At 42.4% G+C, this 22157-nt stretch overlaps 1 protein-coding gene across 1 annotated transcript in view; it reads right to left on the minus strand.

The window, feature by feature from the left end:
* Window positions 1-9754, minus strand: part of DPP4 (dipeptidyl peptidase 4) — a 91452-nt gene extending 81698 nt beyond the window's left edge. Inside the window, exons 1-2 of the mRNA XM_066345029.1 lie at window positions 9414-9754; window positions 8815-8902 (exon numbers count right to left, since the gene is read on the minus strand). Of these exons, the coding sequence (XP_066201126.1) occupies window positions 8815-8902; window positions 9414-9419 (94 nt within the window). The 5' untranslated portion in view covers window positions 9420-9754. The remainder of the gene's footprint in view (window positions 1-8814; window positions 8903-9413) is intronic.
* Between the last annotated feature and the right edge of the window lie 12403 nt (window positions 9755-22157).

Here is a 22157-nt window from a genome sequence, read left to right on the forward strand (position 1 = left end):
CAATAGGAAATGAAGGAAAGTCTGCTGTGGGCTGAAAGACTTTTGGAAATGTTTTTTCTCCCTGATAACACAGATTATGACTGAGGAAAAGCATCCCCTTCTGCCTTGGGAAATGCCTGTGTGAGCAAATGATGGGTTGCTGCGGCAGCCATGCCTGAGTCTGAGGACAAGCTTGAGAATGAAAGCCAACAAGAATCTGAAAATAGCGGAGCTGAAGACAGAAGGAACCTGGCTCCTGAAGGATGTTGATGGATCACTGTGTTCACTGCCTTATTCTGCATTTCCTATTTCATAAAATGCTAATAAGAACACAATAAGAAAACTCCATAGTTTAACAACCTTAAGTCATTTAGCCAAAAACGTTCTGATGCACTCCTCGTACAGAAGCAGGGGACTGTGAATGGCCAAGCGCTATACATTTGGTGAGCTGCATGCCTGGGAGCCAGCCTGATGGCTCCAAGTTTGGAGGGTGTGTATTTAGGCCTATAAATTATTAACTCTTTATGCTTGGTTGTTTTCTGTACAAACTTCACTGGACAGCATTTATCATTCGCTTTTTAATGATTTTATAGCACTTTGATCATTTACTAGAAAGACATTGAGCACTTTTATCATAGTTAATGTTTATGTTTCCTTTAAAACTGTGAACTATTTGAGAACAATGGCCTTATTTATCATTTTTATATCTCTAGTGATCAACAAGTGACTGACACAGAAAATGCTCAACAAGTGTGTGCCGACCTGAAGGATTAGCTACTGTTGACGTGTGTGCTGGTGCACGATGAGGAAGGCCCTCCTGTGCTGACAGTGAAAAGGGGAAGCAGATTCAGCAGGAAGAGGGAAGCAGGTCAGAGAAACCATTGTCAACCGGCTCTTGTCGGAAGGATAGAGCCATGAGGGCAAGAAAAAGTTCTCCATTTCGATGACCCAGCAAGCTGTTTAAGGAGTCATCTCTCTCTATTCTTTCTCACTCCTCATGTTTCCATACATTCTGACTTACCTCCAAAATACATCCTGCCTTTTTTTAAAAAAACATCTCCAATGCTACTACCCCCATCCAATCTGCTATCTCTCACCTGGACAAACCACTCTTCATCCCCCACCATTATCGACACAGGAGTCAGAGATGTATTATAGAAATGAAAATGGGATCTCGCCACACTCAAGCTTAGAAGCAAAGAAACGCTTTCCTGGATCCCTCCATCCGTCTTCTCCAACACACTCAGAGGTGGATTTAACAGCAGGCGCACCGGAGGCGCACCCTGGGCCCCCACTTCTGAAGGGCCCCGCAAAACCCCAACTTTACACTTTTTTCTAATGACACCAAGTTTGGTTTCATATATGCAATTTTAACATTAATAGTACAGAATATTTTTTATTTAAAATATGGTTAACATGTATTTTTATTTTCCCTCTCTCTCTCTCTCTCTCTCTCTCTCTCTCTCTCTCTCTTTTTTTTTTTAAAGGGCCCAATAATTTCTTCTGCGCCCGGGGCTTCAACCGACCTTAATCCACCACTGAGCACACTATTTTTGCCCAAGCATATATTACTTTCTGATGTTACTCATATGCTTGCCTACAACCTACCTGCCCCATGGATTGTAAGGATCCACGGCAGTAGGTTTCTCATCTCTACTGTTTAGGACCAAGTCCCTGAACCTGCAGTAACAACTGCCATGCAGCAAACAATCAATATGTGTTGGAGTTAATAAATATGGCCTCTGGCCACGAAAGGGCTTTAGCACTGAAGAGGTTTTAAATACAGTAAAAAAATAAAGAAAACATACAGGGAAATAGAAACCATCCATTAAACTTATGGACCTGAAATTGAACAGGTGGGGCTTTAGAACAACTGAGGAAACAAGAAGAGGAGATTTCCGCCCTACAAAGATGGTATTAAGGTGACAGGAGCCATCCAGTTAGTTTTGCAGGATGCAGTGTGAAGTCAGGGAAGGGGTGGGTGATAGTATCTACTTGACATTCACCCCTCAGACCCCCTCTTCCTCCATTATATATCCTGAACCATCATGGCCCTCAGGGTACCAGGAATAAAGTCTCTGCTGGTTTTGGTTCAGCCTTAAATCACCTCTGCTTTGAGTCATAGATGCTGGATTATGTGACCTAAGCTCATAACTTACTTCTCCAGTGAGCCAAATAATGAAAATAATGTCCACATTAATGTGTACCATTAACTAAAGCAAATGGTTTATCATTAAATATAAAAAAAAAACTTCTTAAGAAGTTATAATTTTGAAGTACGATATAAAACTTCAAATACAATACTTGGCAAAAATAAAACAGCTAACTCAGAAGTTCCGACTCTGTGGTTTCAGTTTACTCTCTGAGAGGCACACCCTCTATTGGAGGCCACAACAAGCTGTGAAGACTAAAGGTAAAAATATTTACAACATGCTGATTTACAACAATGAAAGGGTTAGTATCGAGCCATAAAGCGATGATTTATCATTAACGTAGAAAAACTCTCACCAAAGCATTTTTTAAATCAGTTTTTTTTTATGAGAATCAGCAGATGCAGGAAAGGCTAGAAGTCAAAAGACTTGGATTTCCAAGTTCTAGTACTTACTCACAAAGCCCTAAACTTCTATGTTTCTGTTTCTTCAGTGTAAAAGACAAGATACTGATACCTCTCTCTGACATGGATTGTTCTATGAAGATTTAAAGAAATAATACAACATGCATTGGAAACAAAGTAGTAAATCTGGACCTACTACTACTATTTCTAGAAACACTACATAGGACCAGTCAAAAGTGCAGGATGTCAGTCCTGAGCTGGAAGGTGTTGCCTGTCTATAGCTTTGTACAGGGAAGGAGGCAGCGACAGCAGGTGCTTTTCCTCAGAACACCATCCAGGGATTAGCAATCCTGAAATTATAGTATAGGCATACGAATGGGAAGTTGTAACATTTATGCTCATATGTCCTTATTAATTTTATAAGCTTGTTGAGCACAAGCTAACAGAATGCTTTGGGTTTAAGAGCACTAGCTCTAGAGTCAGATTGCCTAATCCTAACTTGGCGAAATTTAAAGCAAGCGCCTTAACTTCTTTTGGTAGACAACCTTCAAGATGGCCCCCAGTCATCACCACTGCCAGTATTCACACCCCTGTGTAACGCCCTTGCACACTTTGAAAGGGTTGCTTTGCGTGACAAATAGAATACAACAGAGGCTAGGTCATAAAAGGCACTGCAGCTTCCTACTCGGTTGTTCTCCTGGATCCTTTATTCTAAGGGAAACCAGCTGTCCAGGTACCCTGTGGAGATGCCCATCTGGGAGGGAATTGAGGCCTCCAGGTAACAGCCACATAAAAGCACTTGGAAGTGAGTCCTCCAGGCCCCAATTAAGCGTTCAGATGACAACTTGACTGCAACCTAAGGGACCTTGAGCCAGAGCCACTCTGCTAAGCCACTGCCAGATTCCTGACCCACAGAAATGCTTGTTGGTTTAGGTTTGGGGGTCATTGTGCAGTAATAAATGACAAAAGCACTCTCAATTTCTAAAAATCCTCTGTAAAAAAATGGAGATAACAGTACTTTTCTCAAAGGACTGTTGTAAGGATCAAATGAGAAGTGTATTGCAAACCCTCTGCCCCACACCGGGCAACAGAGTGAATGACATTGTCTCTTATTACATCTTTGCATACCTTCTTTTCCACAGGCAAGGTGGTCCCACACACATTTACAGTCACATCCTCTGCAGGCCTCCACATTTTGTTAAATCTTAAAGTTTCAACTATCCAGATCCAGCTCTAGTCAGTTCTTTTAGATCATATTCTTCTAACCACCCTTCTGGCAAAGAGTCTTCCCTTTTTCTCTCTGGTCTCTCTCGGGATGAGAGGCAAGATGTCTAAGAGAAAGGAATCTAAGGCACATGCTATGGCTGGGGAACCAAAAGCCAAAATAGCTGGCCTGAAAAAGACCAACCCACTGACCTCATGAGCACTCGACAAAGGTTGACAATAGTTAACTGAGCTAGCTGGAGTCAATTCGAGCTTTTACAGAGCTCACTGTTTAGAAATTGTCCCTGAAATATACAAAGCTTTCATTCAGGCTTATTTCTGTGCTTTTAAGCCTGGAATAGATCCTGAACTTCCTCAGGCAAACTTCATAGATGTTATCTTTTCTTTCTCTGATTATTCCTGTCTCCTTTACATTTGAGTTTCCTTTTATTGCTGATGGTTGGGTGAGCAGTCAAATTTCCTATCCACTGAAAAAAGAAATTAAGGAAATTTATGGCTAAAGCAGTGCAAAGGAAAAAAAAAAGAATAAATCTGTTTCTATCCCATAATAAAACTCGATAATAAAACCATCTGACACATAACAAAATGCAACTATTTGACAAATATTTTAAAAACTCAGCCTATAATATAATTTAAAGGGGGAAATAAAGAAATCACAAATACTGAGTGAAAAGGTTCTACTGCCACTAAGCATGAGGATTTCTACAATTCCATTATGAGTAAAGTATTTTTTTATATATATTTTACTGCTGATTCTCTGGGAAACTGAATGCTTAAATATGTAATATCCTTTAAAATAAGATATTTGAGGAATTTTAAACAAAATGCAATCCTTTATTATATATAAAGAAGGTGAACTTTTAATTTTGCTTAGTGACATGCATAATTCCTGCCATTAAGGAGTTTTTATTATTTAAATCAGGGGTCCCCAAATTATGGCACCCGTGGCCATGCGGCCCCCTGAGGCCATTTATTCGGCCCCCGCCGCACTTCCGGAAGGGGCACCTCTTTCATTGGTGGTCAGTGAGAGGAGCATAGTTCTCATTGAAATACTGGTCAGTTTGTTGATTTAAATTTACTTGTTCTTTATTTTAAATATTGTATTTGTTCTCATTTTGTTTTTTTACTTTAAAATAAGATATGTGCAGTGTGCATAGGGATTTGTTCATAGTTGTTTTTTTTATAGTCCGGCCCTCCAACGGTCTGAGGGACAGTGAACTGGCCCCCTGTGTAAAAAGTTTGGGGACCCCTGATTTAAATAAAATGACAGGACTATTAAGTAGGCATCTCTTTCTCTTTCTCTTTCTCCCTTTCTCTCTCATTCCCCACCTCTTCTCTGGGCGTGTATAGTTCTGCTGAAGTCATCCTTTCACATGGAAACATTTAACCTTCTCTGAAACCAGCCTCTCAGGAAATGAACTTGGGTTTGCTCATTTCTTCCTCCTTACTTTTGGCTGTTTATTTCTTTCCTTTCCACATAATCTAGCATTTTATTTTGTTTTTTATTTTTCTATCAAAATTTTCTTTCTTTCCTTTTCTCTTTTTTCCTTTCTTCCTTTCCTTTCCATTTATGTTTCCTCTCTCCTGCCTCCCCTCCTCTCTTCCTTCTAGGTATTTGCTTGATTTCAAACCTGGATTGATAATACAAAGAACATTTCTTGTGTAATGGCTCTGGATTCTTTGTAAGAATGCTGTCCCTTACAGTGGCACAGCCCAGGAATGGTACAGCTGATTTGGTGAAAATGCTGTGATAAGGCAGGAGTTGAAACAAGATGAATTCCCTTTTCTCCTCAAATATGCATAGTGTACACGCCAATTAAGAAATAGGAGACAAATAACTTGAGTAAATAAAGCATACAATGAAACCACATCTCCACCCAGGTGCCCCAAGAGGCATTCTTAGCCACCCTCCCTTTACTTCCTATGTTCTCAGTGACCAAAGTCTAATCATTAACATTTCTGAGAACCTCTGTATAACCTCTACTTTCTGGTCTGCACATCGATGTCCCCGGACATCTTCCTTGGTTTCCCTCAAGCCTTGCTCCACTTCAACCCGCCTTCCTGCTGTCAGGCCCAATGGTTTGGGCATGCTCAGAATTCTCCAGCAGTTCTTCATCACCTACAGGTTAAACTCAGACTCCTCCTACTGCCCACCTTTCTCTCTTGCTAAAAGTCTTTTTTTAATTTCAGGTTAGACAATGTGATCTTGTGTCTCTCAAGGCATTCACACCCAAAGCATTCACCTTTTTTTTCTGGAAAACCTTACCTCCACAACCTGATGTTAAGCATTCAAGCCCCCCACCGCCACCCCCTCCAAAAGGAGCCTCTTGTGAGAGTTTTCTCCATACTTTACCAGAATTGATCCTTCTAAACCCAGAGGACTTTGTTCAAGCCTCTCTTCAAATTTCATTTGGAGAAGAAATTAAATGTCTTTTAAGGCAGTGGTCCCCAACCTTTTTTGGACCATGGACTGGTTTAATGTCAGAAAATATTTTCACGGACCAGCCTTTAGGGTGGGACAGATAAATGTATCACGTGACTGAGACAAGCGTTAAGAGTGAGTCTTAGACGGTTGTAACAGAGGGGATCTGGTCATTTTTTAAAAATAAAACATCGTTCAGACTTAAATATAAATAAAGCGGAAATAATGTAAGTTATTTATTCTTTCTCTGCAGACTGGTGCCAAATGGCCCACGGACCAGTACTGATCCGTGGCCCAGGGCTTGGGGACCACTGCTTTAAGGGAAATAAGATAGCCCCATACCCAGGCTTCATGAGTTACTCAGCAAAACAAAACCTGTGTAGTTTACGTGATCAACTCCCATACAAAGACAGTTGTGTGACCCAAGCCCCTAGACCAGGGGTCCCCAAACTACGGCCCGCGGGCCACATGCAGCCCCCTTAGGCCATTTATCCGGCCCCCGCCGCACTTCTGGAAGGGTACCTCTTTCATTGGTGGTCAGTGAGAGGGGCATAGTTCCCATTGAAATATTGGTCAGTTTGTTGATTTAAATTTACTTGTTCTTTATTTTAAATATTGTATTTGTTCCCTTTTTGTTTTTTTACTTTAAAATAAGATCTGTGCAGTGTGCATAGGAATTTGTTCATAGTTTTTTTTATAGTCCGGCCCTCCAATGGTCTGAGGGACAGTGAACTGGCCCCCTGTGTAAAACGTTTGGGGACCCCTGCCCTAGACCATTTCACTGCCCAGCTGAGGTGGCTTATCAGAGTAGAGTGTTCTGTCCCTTCAGGAAAGTTCTGATAATTACAGTTTTACCAATCCTTCTAGTGACATTGTGGTGCCTCAGTGACATTTTGGAGAAAAACAGGTATTCTGTTTACTTTGATTTGTTTACATATTTATTTCCCACTAAAGTACTATAAACTTCTTGAGGTCAGAGATCCTTATAAAATTTAATTTTGTCTTTGCAGCAACTAGCATAGTACCTGGAATATAATGTAAAGCAGATGAAATATTTATGAATCGTATGGATGATCCATCCTTTTGCATTCTGTGTGTGATTGTTTAAATATACAAAGTACCACTTTATGAAGAGTTATATTTCAACAGTTCACAACAGAATCAAATGTAAGTGACTGCCTGCTATCTAACAGTCTAAAATGGTGGTAACCATTGCTCTATGTAACTCAAATCACTATCAATAGGTCAACAAACTTGGTTATTTAACCTTTGACACCTTTGCCCTGACCCTGAAATTGTCAGGCAAACATTTTTTAATTAAATTTATTGGGGTGACATTGGTTAATACATCATATAGGTTTCAAGTGTATATTTCTATGATACATGATCTGTATATTCTACTGTGTGTCTACCACCCAGTGTCAAATTATCTTCTGTCACCAAATATTTGACCTCCTTTACCCCACAACCACTTACCCCCTTTTCTCTGGTAACCACCAAGCAAACATGGTTTATGAAAGCTCTATAAACTAATTCTAACTGTCACCTTGAAATCTGGATAAGACCCCCTTGGTACATAAGCACTGTGTACACATTTCTTGTTCGACTACAGGATTCAGAGTAGATGCTTCAGTTAGCTGCCTAGAATGTGTAATACTGAAGTGAAAGTACATATTTAAAAGGAAAGTTGAGCCCAGAAGAGACCCAAACTAATTATTCTCACTTGCTTGCATCCAATAGTGTGCACTATAGTATATGGATGTTTTATTAAGAGCTAAGGCTAAACTGGGACCATTGGCCAGACTGAAAGAAATGAAGGTGGCTTATGAAAGAACGCACCAAACATCACTGATCCCACTCCTGCTCTGAATATTAGCATGTGATACATCAGCTTTATGATTTTAGTCTGAAATACTGACACATATAACTTTCTGGCATCCCAACTGTCTGATGGGTTTCCATCATTCCTGAAGGGAAATATCTGGAGGCCCTGTGGACTGTCTTTTCTCAAACAGCATTTTGGGGCTTACTTAATATCCCCCAACCCCCATGACAGTTGGGATCTTTATTTTTTTTTTTTAATATTTTAAAATTTTATTTATTGATTTTAAGAGATACAGAAAGGGAGGGAGAGAGAGAAAGAATTATCAATTTGTTGTCCCATTTGCGCATTCATTGGTTGGGTCTTGTATGTGCCCTCACTAGGGATCCAACAGAGAACCTTGGCATATGGGGAGGACGCTCTAACCAACTGAGCTACCCCGCCAGGGCTCCATTTGGGAATCTTTAAACACTGTCGCTATTTTTTTTTTTAGTGAAGATCACAACCGTGAACATTTAAAAACTTAATTTAGACTTGATACAAAGAAACCCTAAGACTTCCCGCTAATTTCAGTAAGTATGTATGAGTTATACATAAACGCTGCGGCTGCCATCTCTGGCAGCCACACCGGAGACCCTGCGAAGGGAATCTAGCTGCCACCCTACAGGCAGCAAAGCCTGGGAAGCCTCGGCTACAACCTGTCGCACTGGTCCCAGCCCCCAGGAGAGTCCCTTGTTTTTTCCTCAGTGTGGTAAAACAGAACCAGATCTTGTACTCCAACTGTCTTATCTCTTTGAAATATGTCAAACTTACTGCCTTTGTTCAGCAGGACCACGGGCACGGTGATGACGGTGACGAGCGCAGCTGTCCCCAGCAGTCCCAGGAGCACCTTCCATTGCGTCTGCAAGCCGGTTAGATCACGTCCGATTAGAGCCAGCCCCGCAGCCCCCGTCTGGGTGAAGGGTCGGGGCCGGGGCTGCACCCGGGGCGGCGGGACTTGCGGCTGGCGCGCACTGGGAGAGGGACGCGGTGGGCTGGGAGGGTGTGGAGAGAACCAGTCGGAGGCTAAGAGCGGTCGTCTTTGAACTTGTGGCCTCTGGGAACAGGACAGTTCGCTTCTCTACGCCTGCACGTCAGAAGCCAGCGAGGGTTCGGGCGTGCGTTCTGCGGGCGGCTCTCCGGGCAGCCCGAGGCTCTGCGTCTGGGTCGAGCGCAAACCCCGCGCGTCCAAGAGCGACGCGAGCGCCCTGGGACGTCCCTCCACCTGTCGGAGGGCGGCCTGAAGCGTCCGTCTAGTGAGGGTCCCTGGTTCTGTTCCGAGGGGCTTGGGGGACCATTTGGAAAGAGTTTGGTGAAGAAGCACCTACAACTAGACCCTGGGGCTGGAAGCAAGAGGCGCGCAACGCACTTACCTTCATCGTCGGCGCCTGCTCGGAAACGGGCGTCCGGCGCGGGGCGGGGGCAGAAGTCAGCGGCCGCAGAGACGCTCTCCCGCTCCGCCGCTCCCGGCCGCCGAGTCACTGGGCGACGGCAAGTTTCGGCCCCGAGTTAAACATTAAGTGAAAGGCCGGCCCGCTAGGTATAAAGGGCCGCGGGGCAGGCTGCGGGAGAAGGCGCGCGGCTCCGGACACTCGCATCCCGGCTGGGGGCGCCCGAGAGGCACCTCCCCGGACGGTCGGGGGCGCTGAGCCGCAGCCGGGCGGCGCGGGGTACAGGGCCCCGGGGACTCGCCGGAGCCCTTGTGAGACCCAGATCCGGGATAAGCTGGAGCCCGGCATCCGACGCGGACTCCGAGGACGCCGACGCTGGGACCCTGGTCCTTGGAGCTCAGCTCCTGCCACCTCGCGTGGACAGGCAAAGGAACTGCGCCCAGAGAGGGCACGAGGCTCTGCAACCTCCCACAGCTCCCTGCTGGCAGCTGGAACTAAAATCCAGGTCTCTGTCTCCTGCCAGTGAAATGTATATTGGGGGGTGATGGTGTGTTTAAAGCTTCTGGAAGGAAAAAAGAGAAGGCGAGTGAATGAAATTTAGAAGCTAAATATCTGGATTCACGCTCAGCAGAGAATTTCCGGCTCGTCCCGCAGGCTTACCTTCTCCTCAAGATGCCAGAAACAATCACACTAACACTTGTGTAGAACTTACTTTTTCCTCAGTAAGTTGCCCTAAGCAGTTACTGTGTTTATTTTCAGGAAGGAAGCCTAGGCAAAGAGAAGTTAAGTCACCTGACCACTTCACACAGCGATGAAGTGGTGGAGCCTGCATTCAGAGCCATGTCCTTAACCACTGCTCCACATGGCCTCTCACCTTTCAGTCTCGCAAAGATTTGGAGATGAGAAAATGCTCAGGTGTAGCTTTGCTTTCCCCCAGCTCCCCATTATCCCCCGTAAGTCTGTTCATTCATTCATCTCCATGTTCTCCGATTTGTAATATTTGAGTGGCTCCAATGCATCAGACTCTTTTATTATTATTACTTATTGATTTTTTTAAGAGAGAGAGAAAGGAAGGAAGAGAGATTAAACAGAGGAAGGGAGAGAGAGAGAAACATAGGTTTGTTGTTCTACTACTTATTTATGCATCAGTTCATTGATTCTTGAATGTGCCCTGACCAGGGATAGAACTGGCACCCTTGCCATATGGGGAGGATGATGTAACCATCTCAGCTACTCAGCCACTTCTCTGCCTCTTTTAGAAACTGAAGTGAAAAAGTGGAACAAGTCAGATGAGGTGTGTGCGCTTAGTACATAAAAAACACAAGTATATATTTGCCTTTAGAGTCTCTCTTTGCCTACTTCCCCCCTTGAGGATAAAAGCCCTCTTCAGTTTGTTCACTGCAGCTGAAAAAGAAAAAACAACATCTCTGACCATAGTTAGAGGTAAAAGATGAAAAATACAAGGTTGTATGGAGTATTAAAACATGATTATGAATAAATTCAAATTTCCCGTCTTTATCTCTGTAATGCCAGTGGCTGTGGCCATGCAGGTTCTCATTGGATTCAGGCAGATGGTAAGGAAACCATGCAGGCGGAGGATGGTGGGCCATTCCATTTATCAGAGTCTTGCAATGGGGAATGAGCAAGCAGGCAGGGAAAAACTGCTTCTTCCTCTCTCTCAGGATTCACAAGCAAAACAGGCACGGGGTGGGCAATGGAGGGTGGGAGTGGGCCTTCTCTCAGCCAAGAATATTAGGTAATGGCCCCTCCCAATGGCGGCAGGCAATCTGCAATTTACAGTCTGCTGCCCTGAGGTAAGCACCTGCAGCCTAACATAGACTATACAGACATGGTGCAGTACTGTGCTCATGCACCAATCAGGCAAAGTACAAGCAGAGCAAGCCTAACTTGGAACACACTTGTTTGCCCAGCAATCTCCATGCTCGATTTTGCTTCTGCCCTCATGAATCTTTCCCCCTCTTGACCATTATTAGTTGCTTATGGTACTTCATCCACTCAACCACACCCACCTCCAGAGGCTCGAATTGAACGTGTGTGTGTGTGTATGTGTGTGTGTGTGTGTGTGTGTGACAGAGACAGAGACTGACAAATAGGGACAGACAGGAAAAGAGAGAGATGAGAAGCATCAATTCTTCCTGGCAGCATCTTAGTAGTTCATTGATTGCTTTCTCATATGTGCCTTGACTGGGGGCCTATAGCAGAGTGAGTGATCCCTTGCTCAAGCCAGTGCTCTAGGGCTCCAGCCAGTGATCTTGGGCTTCACACTCACAACCTTTGAGCTCAAGCCAGTGACCATGGAGTTACGTCTATGATCCCACACTCAAGCCAGCGACCCCGTGCTCCAGCCGGTGACCCCATGCTTAAGCAGGTAAGCCTGCACTCAAGCCAGATAAGCCCACGCTCAAGCCAGTGACCTAGGGGTTTTGAATCTAGACCTTCTGCATCCCAGTTCAACGCTCTATCCACTGAGCCACCTCCTGGTCAGGCTCAAACTGAAAACTCTTTATCTTCTTCATCACCCTTCACCCACACTTCTCTGATCATCTCTATCGTCATTAAAAGTGTCCTTATTCACCATTCACAAAAACTGAAAACTTAGTCATCTCATGTTTTCTTCTTTACTTTCCAATTACATTCACTTGACTACCAATTCCTCACCAATTATGCCTTTATAAGTATATCTCAGACTCATTCCCTTTCCCTCTTTCAACTGCCAGCAAAAGCAAGTCAGTAATGCTACTGGAGCTTGTGAACTGGAGCTGTGAAAAGAGGCTGTCAAACAAGGAACACAGGGAATAGCGCCACACTGGGGGCTCGGTGTTGGCCTCTGCTCTCACCAGTCTGTGCACTCAGCAATGAAGGAAGGAAGCTCCTAGTCATATCAGCCTTGGGGAGAGTTTTCCATACACCTGAGCCTATGCTTAACCTCCATGCCTACATCATGACAGTGTTCATCCAGCAAGCTCTGGGGAGGCTGAGGAGAGGTTGGGTGCCATCCATGGAAGAGATCATCTTGTCCTCTGGAGGACAGGACATGAGACACAAATGTCTTCACACTTGGTGCCCACTTCAAAAAATTTTTTTCACATGTCTCCCTCACAAAAACCTCTTTGTCACCAGTCTTTTAATCTTGTTTTTTTTTTCAAGTCCCTGGGAAACAGCTGGCCAACACATTAGCCACCACTTATGAGTCAGTGTAATGTTTGTTATATTAGGCCATTTCTTTTTCCATGCAAAATGGAAAAACAGATATACTACTCAACAATCTGTCTATTAAGAAGATTTCTCTTTCTACTCTATTTCAGGGCATCCCTATGAAGGGCTCTGAGGCAGCAATCATCCACATAATGACAGGTACCAACTTACTTTGCATAAAGCCCACTTTTTTCCCTCTTCTGTTGCTTGGTTATACTGTACTCCCATGAAACTATAGGTGTGTTGAGGGTGAGAGACTGAAGCAATGGAATAGGGCACCATGGAATCTAACTTCTCTGCTCATGTGAATTTCTTGTGTCTCTGAAACACATGGGCTCATTTCCTATGCCTTATAGATACGATTGTCACTTAGTATTGGGATGCTGCTGAACATGCCCAACTATCATTTGGTAAATCAGGTAACAATCAGTTTATTACAGGTAATTCAGGTTATATAGTTATTTGGTGTTATGGGTTGAATTGCCCCTCCAAAGAAGATATGTTGAAGTCTTAATCCCTAGTATTTTCAAAAAGTGTCCTTCTTTGGAGATTGGGTCTTTATAGAAGATAATCAGGATAAAAAAAAAAGTCATTAAGGCCCTGGTCGGTTGATTCAGTATAGAATGTCTGTCTAGCATATGGAAGTCCTGTGTTTGATTCCAGGTCAGGGCGCACAGGAGAGGTGCCCATCTGCTTCTCCACCCTTCCCCATCTTGCTTCTCTCTCTGTCTCTGTCTCTTCTCCTCCTCTCCTGCAGCCATAACTCGATTAGAGCGAGTTGGCCTTGGGCACTGAGGATGGTTCCATGGCCTTCACCTCAGGTGCAAGGGCCCCAGATGGGCAGAGCATTGCTCCCTAGTGACTTGCTGGGTGGATCCCAGTCAAGATGCATGCAGGAATCTGTCTCTGCCTGCTCTCCTCTCACTGAAATAAAAAAAAAAAGTCATTAGGGTCAGCTCCATCCCAAATGACCAGGCTCTTCACTTATAAAAAGAGTAAATCTGGCCCTGGCCGGTTAGCTCAGTGGTAGAGCGTCGGCCTGGCGTGCAGAGGTCCCGGGTTCGATTCCCAGCCAGGGCACACAGGAGAGGCGCCCATCTGCTTCTCCACCCCTCCCCCTCTCCTTTCTCTCTGTCTCTCTCTTCCTCTCCCGCAGCGAGGCTCCATTGGAGCAAAGATGGCCCGGGCGCTGGGGATGGCTCCTTGGCCTATGCCCCAGGCGCTGGAGTGGCTCTGGTCATGACAGAGCGACGCCCCGGAGGGGCAGAGCATCGGCCCCTGGTGGGCAGAGCGTCGCCCCCTGGTGGGCGTGATGGGTGGATCCCGGTCGGGCGCATGCGGGAGTCTGTCTGACTGTCTATCCCCGTTTCCAGCTTCAGAAAAATGCAAAAAAAAAAAAAGAGTAAATCTGGACACACAGAGAGAAGATGATGTTAAGACACACACAGAAAGGTAGTCATCAACAAGCCAAGGAGAGAAGCTTGAAACAAATCATTTCCTCACAGGCCTGAGAAGAAACCAACTTTGTCAATACCTTAATTCTGAACTTCCAGCCTCCAGAACTGGGAAACAATATATTTCTGTTGTTTAAGCCCCTCAGTTGGTAGTAATTTGTTACCGTAGCCATAGCAATTTGGTGTTCCATAATCATACTTTCTGTCTCTACCAAGACTACTAAAAAGAGAGGAGCTCAGGGAATGGGGGATGAGTGAAAAAAGTGAGGATGAATAAAAGGCACAAACTTCTAGTTATAAAATAAGTAAACCATGGAGACTGTAAGAACAAGGGCAGATGCAGATTCTCATTGGATTAAGGCAGATGGTAATGGAACTGTGGAGCCAGAAAATGATGGGCCATTTTATTTATTAGAATCTCATAACAGCGGACGAGCAAACAGGCAGGGAAGAGCACTTTCTCCCATCTCAGGAACCTACTAGTCTCAGCACTCCCCAGCAAAACAGGCCACCTGAAATCTCAGGGCTCCCAAGCCCCTCAGCACTCCCTCTCTCTCTCTGGGCTCTCCAACCTAAACAGGCTGGGGGAAAATACCCCTTCTCCAGCAAACAGTAGCAAACAATGGCCCCTCCCAAGCAGGAAGGCAGTCAGAAATTTGCAATCTCCTGCCCCGAGGGCCAGCACCACAGCCTTACATAGACTGTACACACATGGCGCTACCCCAATGCAAGTGAGCAAAACTAAAAAACACTTGTTACAAACTGGTTTTCCCAACATTCCACCTCTTTAGAATTGCTCTCTTTACAATCTACATCACAGGCATCCCTGTGCGAAGAATGAGGTACATTACATAAACTAACAGACTATAGCAACAGCACAAGTTATACAATTGCAACAATTACAAAGGTGCCCTTCACAATGTCTCCCTGAGCACTGTGCCCAAGGTGCAAACTGAAAAACTGGAGGCCCATTCCTAGCCCTGTACTCCACATACTCCACGGTAGGTGGGAGGGCCTGTGTAGTCCACAGCTGTGTCTATGAAAACTGTAAAGTGTTCTTGGTGCGTCTCTTCAACTGGATGAAAAGCTTCCCTGTGCAGGAAGACCTCCACCAGCACTGTACTCCCCTCCCCATCAGGGTCTCTCATACTGTCCAAAACTAGCATGTCCATTCAACAAGGGAGCTGGTGCCCCACTCTGGTCGCAGATGATGGGTCCATTTCACCTCTCAGTAATCAGTCCAAGATAGACAGCCCAGTTGTTTGAGCAAATCACCAAGGTAAATGTCCATTACAGGCAACTAGGTTCACATAGGGCCTCAGGCCTCCCCCCTCATCCCTGTAGTCATGGCATCCCCAAAGACTCTGCCCCAAGGAGAAGCACATGGCAATAGTGGCCAACTTCTTCACCTCTTCACCAGAGAGCATGATGTCAGCCACCCTTATGTCCCACAATCGCAGGAAGCCTACCAGGGGCTCAGTAGGTACTCTTTGCTGCTGGGTTTTTAACTTCTGGATGACCATTGGCCAAGCTCTGAGTCTGCAGATGGCAGCTTCAGCCTGAGCCTCCTCATCCTCAGAAGAGGAGCTGGAAATGCCTGCTCCTGCTGACTCAGAGCCACTCTGTGGGCACAGCTCCATCTTCAGCTCCTGTGGCAGCCAGCTGTCGGCCTGAAGCTAAGCCCACAGTTGTTCTTCCAACAACTGCCACTGCCAACGTTCAACTCCCAAGGCAAACTGCAACTCATAAACCTGTAGATTGCTCCAATTCCAGGCACTGTTGGTGCTTTGCAGTTCTTTAACCTGGTCAGCCTCCTTTTCCAACATTTGTTCCAGTTCAAGCCATTGCTGGTTCTTAGCCTTTAGCCTGAGCTGCAGTACTCAGATCTGTAGCTCCTCATGGAGTTTTACCTTGAGCAGCTTCTCTCACAGAATTCCTGGTTTCCTCTTGCAGAGTAGTAAAACACACTCAGCCTACAGCCCCTAAAAGGAGTGCGATAGGGAACTACACACTGGGAGCAACAACCACTCCCCTACCCCACTCCTCAAGGGTGTCGGTGGCTCCATACCAATCTGATCAGAATCCTGCCGGCTACAACAGATGTTAGGCCAGTGGTGGCCGCTGTGGCCATGCAGGTTCACATTGGATTCAGGCAGATGGTAAAGGAACAGTGGAGCTGTGGATGGTGGGCCATTCTATGTATTAAAGTCTCATAACAGTGGGATGAGCAAGCAGGCAGGGAAGACTGCTTCCCTCTTTACTCACAGACCCCCATCAGCCTCAGCACTCCCCAGCCAAACAGGCTGGGCTGAAATCAGGGCTCCCCAGGCCCTCTGCTCTCCCTCTCTCTCTGCACTCTCTTCTCCAGTTCCACAGCCCCGACTCCTTCTCCAGACTCACCCTCTACCAGTGGTAGTCAACCTGGTCCCTACTGCCCACTAGTGGGTGTTCCAGCTTTCATGGTGGGTGGTACCAGAGCAACCAAAGTATAAATAAAAAGATAGATTTAACTATAGTAAGTTGTTTTATAAAGATTTATTCTGCCAAACTTAGTTGAAATCTGACGTAAAGTACTTGGTAAGTAATTATTATTATATGCTTTAAATTGTTGTAACTCTGCTTTATAAATTTTATAAAGTAAAGTTACTTACCTACTTTATAAATCACCATTACTGTGGAACTGGTGGGCGGTTAGAAAATTTTACTACTAACAGAGATACAAAAGTGGGCAGTAGGTAAAAAAGGTTGACTACCCCTGCTCTAGATTCTAGCGCTCCCCAGTAAAATCCAGGGTGGGGGGCTTCTCCAGCAAACAGTAGCAACCAATGGCCCCTCCCAAGCAGGAAGACAATCTGCAATTTTCAATCTTCCGCCCTGAGGGCAAGCACCCACACCCATCCACAGACTATTCACGCATAGCACTGCCTCAATACAAGCGAGCAAACCTAATACACATGTTTCACACTTGAAAAACACTGGTTTGCCCAACAGAGATGTAATATATAGGGAATATAGTCAATAATATTGTAATAACTTTTCACAGTGACAGATGGTCACTAAACTTAACATGATGATCACATTGTCAGGTTTAGAAATGTGGAATCATTATATTGTTAAGGTGACCTACTTTTTTACAATGAAAAGGAGGACAAAAATAAATTGAAGAAAACAATATCGTAAATAAAAGAAACATTTTATTCATTACAACAATAATACACAATGATATGATAAATGCATAATAACATTTGTAATATTTTATATTGTAATTATGCTTACATGCCTATGAATTTTTAATAATAATTGTAAGAAAAAAGTACTCATTTAGATATCGAAATGAGTACTTTTCCATTGAATGAATACTTTTTGTCAATGTATAATCTTGTAACAATATATTGGAAATATTTGAACAAGAAGTATCCTTTATATTGAATTTTACGGCAAGTGCTGCAGTTAGAATATCAACATTCAATCTCGATTTCTCACTTGTCTAAAAATCATTAGCAATTGAAAAAACTCTTTCAACTGCTGCATTAGTTCCAAGGCAGCACAATGTAAATTGAACAAGAATAAATAAATTTTCACATGGAATATGTTCATTTTTGAAATGGCTGAATATTTCCACCCATCTTTTATCAATTTTAACATGTTTGTTTTCCCATTGTATTAATTTTTCAGAATTTAAATATACATTCAGTATTCTAATTTCTTCAAAGAGACAATTGCCATCTACTTTGATGTCTGGCATTTCTTCAGATAAATACTCAAGACAGGATTCTATATTTGTCCAATATACTTGAGATGAAGTAAAAAAACACCATTGAAAACTGTTATTTCCCATGATGTTTGTTTCAGACCGTTCTTCAATATATTGAAAACATGTCTGGTAAAAATTCTGCACTTCTTTGATAAACTTTTTGTTATGCCAGAATTTGATTCCTCTAAGTCTGACAATTTTCTTTTTATAATTAAAAGGAGAAATTTTTCTTCAAAACGAGATTTATATTGAAGGATTAAAATCATTCAAAATAAGACTAACTTCCGTAGCTGAAATGTGTTCACCTTTAATCTTTTAAATTGTTCTGTGAAAAATAGATGCTTGGTTATGTACAAAATACATTAATATCTCAGATATTTTATTATTGAAAAATGATTCCAGGATTTTAGGACATTTGTCTAAACTTAAAAAATATGAACAGAGAGGCTCAAATAATTGTAGAACACGCTCTATAGCAGGTGTTAGAGCAAGCCATTTAACTTTTGAATATTCTAAAAGTGTTTTGTATTCAACATTTGCTTCTTCACAAAATTGTTTTAAAGTAGCAACACGAATGGTAAAATGACTAAAATGCAAATAAATTGTAGTTATTATTACTTCTACATCAATTGGCATGGCACATGGCGTTGTGTTGATTCCATTTGACAAAATATGTGCATTACAACCTATTTCCAGTATTTTCTTTTGGAGTAACTCTTGTAATTTTATATACACATTATTCACCCCTTTGCATCTTTGCCCACCAATATTTGTATTTGTATTATATCAGCTGTTAGTGCAACTTTGGATTTCAAATTGTTTTCATTTATTATTCTGTATAGATGGTTTGACAAAATTTCAGAAGTTTCACCCTCCATGGATTCTAAATTTAAAATTTTTACTTGAATGCCCTTGGTAACATTAAATATATACTATTATGGGATACAATTTAATTTCATTATGATTTGATGCATCAGATAAAATCGTTACAAATGCTGCAGTTTCCAAGTCCTCTGTAAGTATTTTGTCACAATAATTTTTAAATACTGATTTCAAAATAAGCTCGCATTTTGTCCTGGCACATAAAAATTTTGCATTGTGAAACTTTTTTGATAATTTAGTTGTACAATCCATACAACGAAAACTTTGATCGTGAATTATGGTATGAAATGCAAATGTTCCCTCCATTGCAGTTAACTGTTTTTCTCTTCAGACTAATTTGAAGTTTTAAAAAAACTTGTTACTTTACAATTGGAAGCTGATGTATCTAATGATTGCTATGTTTGTTGGTAGTCGAGTGTTTTGTTATCGCTCCTCTGCCCCCAACTGCAATACAAAATTCTCTGCTGCAAATATTGCTGAAAACAGTGGTATCTTTCTTTGATATGAGGAATGGAAATTCCTTTTTCAATTTATCATTGAAATGGCATTTTCTCTTTTTTGGTTTTTCCATCCCTTAAATACAATTTAAAATTAAAAATAAAATATAGAGCAATGATGCAACATTACATCATGGTAGGCAAATTTTCCAGAAGCAAAATTAACGAAACTAAATATCAAATGAAACCACTAATTTGGAGTGATATTCAGGTGTATTTATCATTTTCTAATTAAAAAGCAACTGTTTTATGCAACTATTTAATCAAAATGTGTTATTAATAGATATGGTTTGAGGTTTGAGTTCCACTTTAAAACTCGAATTTCAGGAAAATTCTTGTAAATAAAATAATATGTATTTGGAAATTATTAATTAGATGAATTAATAAAATGTGAATTGTACTTACCTGTCTATGATTGAATATTTACTGAGAAAGAAATAATCGTGAGTCTACAATGTCATATGCGCTGTGTTGTGTTTCAGTAAGAAGTACACAAAGCCATTTGCATGCTCGGTATATCGCACTCTCTCAAGGTTTCCTGTGCAGAGTGTATGCATCTCATAATCGTGTCTCACCGCACCATACTGATCCTTGATGAATCATCATGCCAAATACAAATATGTCATATCACATGCAATGGATGGACTCTGCATCAATCAAATATGGACATTTATAGATTAGTCTTCCAATATCAAAGAGGAGGTCATGTAGCCTGATCAGGTGGTGGTGCAGTGGATAGAGCATCGGACTGGGATGTGGAGGACCCAGGTTCGAGACACCAAGGTCGTCAGCTTGAGCGCGGGCTCATCTGGTTTGAGCAAAGCTCACCAGCTAGGACCCAAGGTTGCTGGCTTGAGCAAGGTGTAGCCCCACAGTCAAGGCACATATGAGAAAGCAATCAATGAACAACTAAAGAACCGCAACAAAGAATTGATGTTTCTCATCTCTCTGCATTCCTGTCTGTCTGTCCCTATCTATTCCTCTCTCTGACTCTCGCTCTGTCTCTGTAAAAAAAAAAGAAAAAAAAAAGAGGACACTTTTCAAGGAAGGACTGAACTTACAAAAGAAGAACTGTCCTTTTTAAAGGAGGGCGATTGGTCATCTTAATATTGTGCACCTGAAACTAATATAATACTGTACAACTATGCTTTAATAAAAAATTTTAAAATTATACACAATCAATTTCAAGGTAGAGGCACTGAGGACCTGGGCAGGGCAGAGGATAAAGAAGCACATAAAAATAAAAATAAAGAGAAGATAGTTTTTATACAGTGAATAGTCATTAGCTGCTGCAACCATCATCCAAGACAAGCCCCAAAGTTTTGAGGTATTTTATTATACATCATAGATAATTAATAAATTAAAAAGATGTCATGGCTTTATTCTAAAAATTGTAGGTATATCTTCTGTGATTCTCCTATTGGGGCTTACTTGATGCTCTATACAGTATCTCTGGTTGCCACAAACACTTCTAGTTACTTTTGTGTCTGCTAGGTCATTAAAATCCCAGTATCACAGCAGCTTGCACTATAGCCAAGACCTAAGGAGCCCTCTCTTGCTCCAAGCTCCATTCAACACAGATAGCCTTATAGGTTTCTGGTATATGGTGTTTCCAAAGGCTAAAGAGTTCTGGCAAATATTGTCCCTCTTTGTGGTGGGCATACTAGGTATAATGACTTAACTTTTTAGTGGGCATATCTTGACATGCTCTAAACAACTGAATACCTTGAAATTTTTAAAAAATATACATGGGATTTATCCTCTACTGTGTGGCCACATTTATCTTATTAAAGCATTAAGGAACTTGTTACTTGCTGTATGCCAGGGCCAGTTAGTATAACGTCACCAATGTTGTGGACCAATGTGATGTTCTATGGGATATCAAGATGTTTAAGTTTTCACTAGACTATGTTATAACAGAGAACAAAAGAATTGACTTAGCTCTGAAGTAAGATGTTAAAAATAAACTGTTACCCATTCCAGGTGAGAGAAAACTTCTTTAGTTGGTCTTTATTAATTAAACTCAAGGAGGGAAGTGTGCTCATAAGATACCAGGACTGTATTGTTTGATCCAATAAAGTTGTCTGTCTGAAATGGTAGCTAAGATTGATCCATATTCATTTTTTACAATCCGTTTTACTTTGCACAGGCTGAAAAGGCAAGTTAATTTAGTGTGGGATAGGAAACAAGTATTCCTGCATATTTCAGATTTTTTGATAGTGACACCCATCTTTGTACTTGTTCAGGAATGCAAATGGCTTTGTATTCACCATATAGTGAATCCAAATCTGGAGGGACAGAGCCAGGGACTTTCACTTGGTCTTTCCTGCCATAACCTTTCTTCATGGGTTAGGAGATAAATGAGCCAAGGAATGCAGGCAGACTCCAGAAGCTGGAAAAAAACAAGGATATGAATTCTCCCTCAGAGCCTCTAGAAGGAACACAGCTCTAATGACACCTGGAGTTTAGTCCAGTTGGACCCATTTCAGACTTGTGACCACCACAACTGTAAGATAATAAATTTGTGTTGTTTTAAGCCACTGGGGTTTATGATAACTTTGTTAGAGCAACAACAGGAAACCAATTCACTGCTGGACCAGAGTGGTGTTTTAACTCCATAAGAATTAGTATAAACCTATGTCCAGTATTTAATAACTCCTGGGAGGTCTCAACTTTTCTTATTTCAAGGACATCTTCAAACTTAGCTGTATGTCATGTGTGCTTCTAAGGAAGACTTGGGAGAAGATATGAGGTAGGTATTGTGACAACAGTGCAGGGTCCTTCCTCAAAAAGATCCGGTCTTCATTTCAAACAAGGCTTTCTGGGACTATCAACTGGTTTGAGTCTGTAAACTTGATGAGAGGCCATGAATTTATGTTATGACAACTTAAGAGAGATTTCTGCCCCAGACATTAGAATTATT

The sequence above is a fragment of the Saccopteryx leptura genome, chromosome 7, assembly GCF_036850995.1.
Source record: "Saccopteryx leptura isolate mSacLep1 chromosome 7, mSacLep1_pri_phased_curated, whole genome shotgun sequence".
Taxonomy (NCBI): domain Eukaryota; kingdom Metazoa; phylum Chordata; class Mammalia; order Chiroptera; family Emballonuridae; genus Saccopteryx; species Saccopteryx leptura.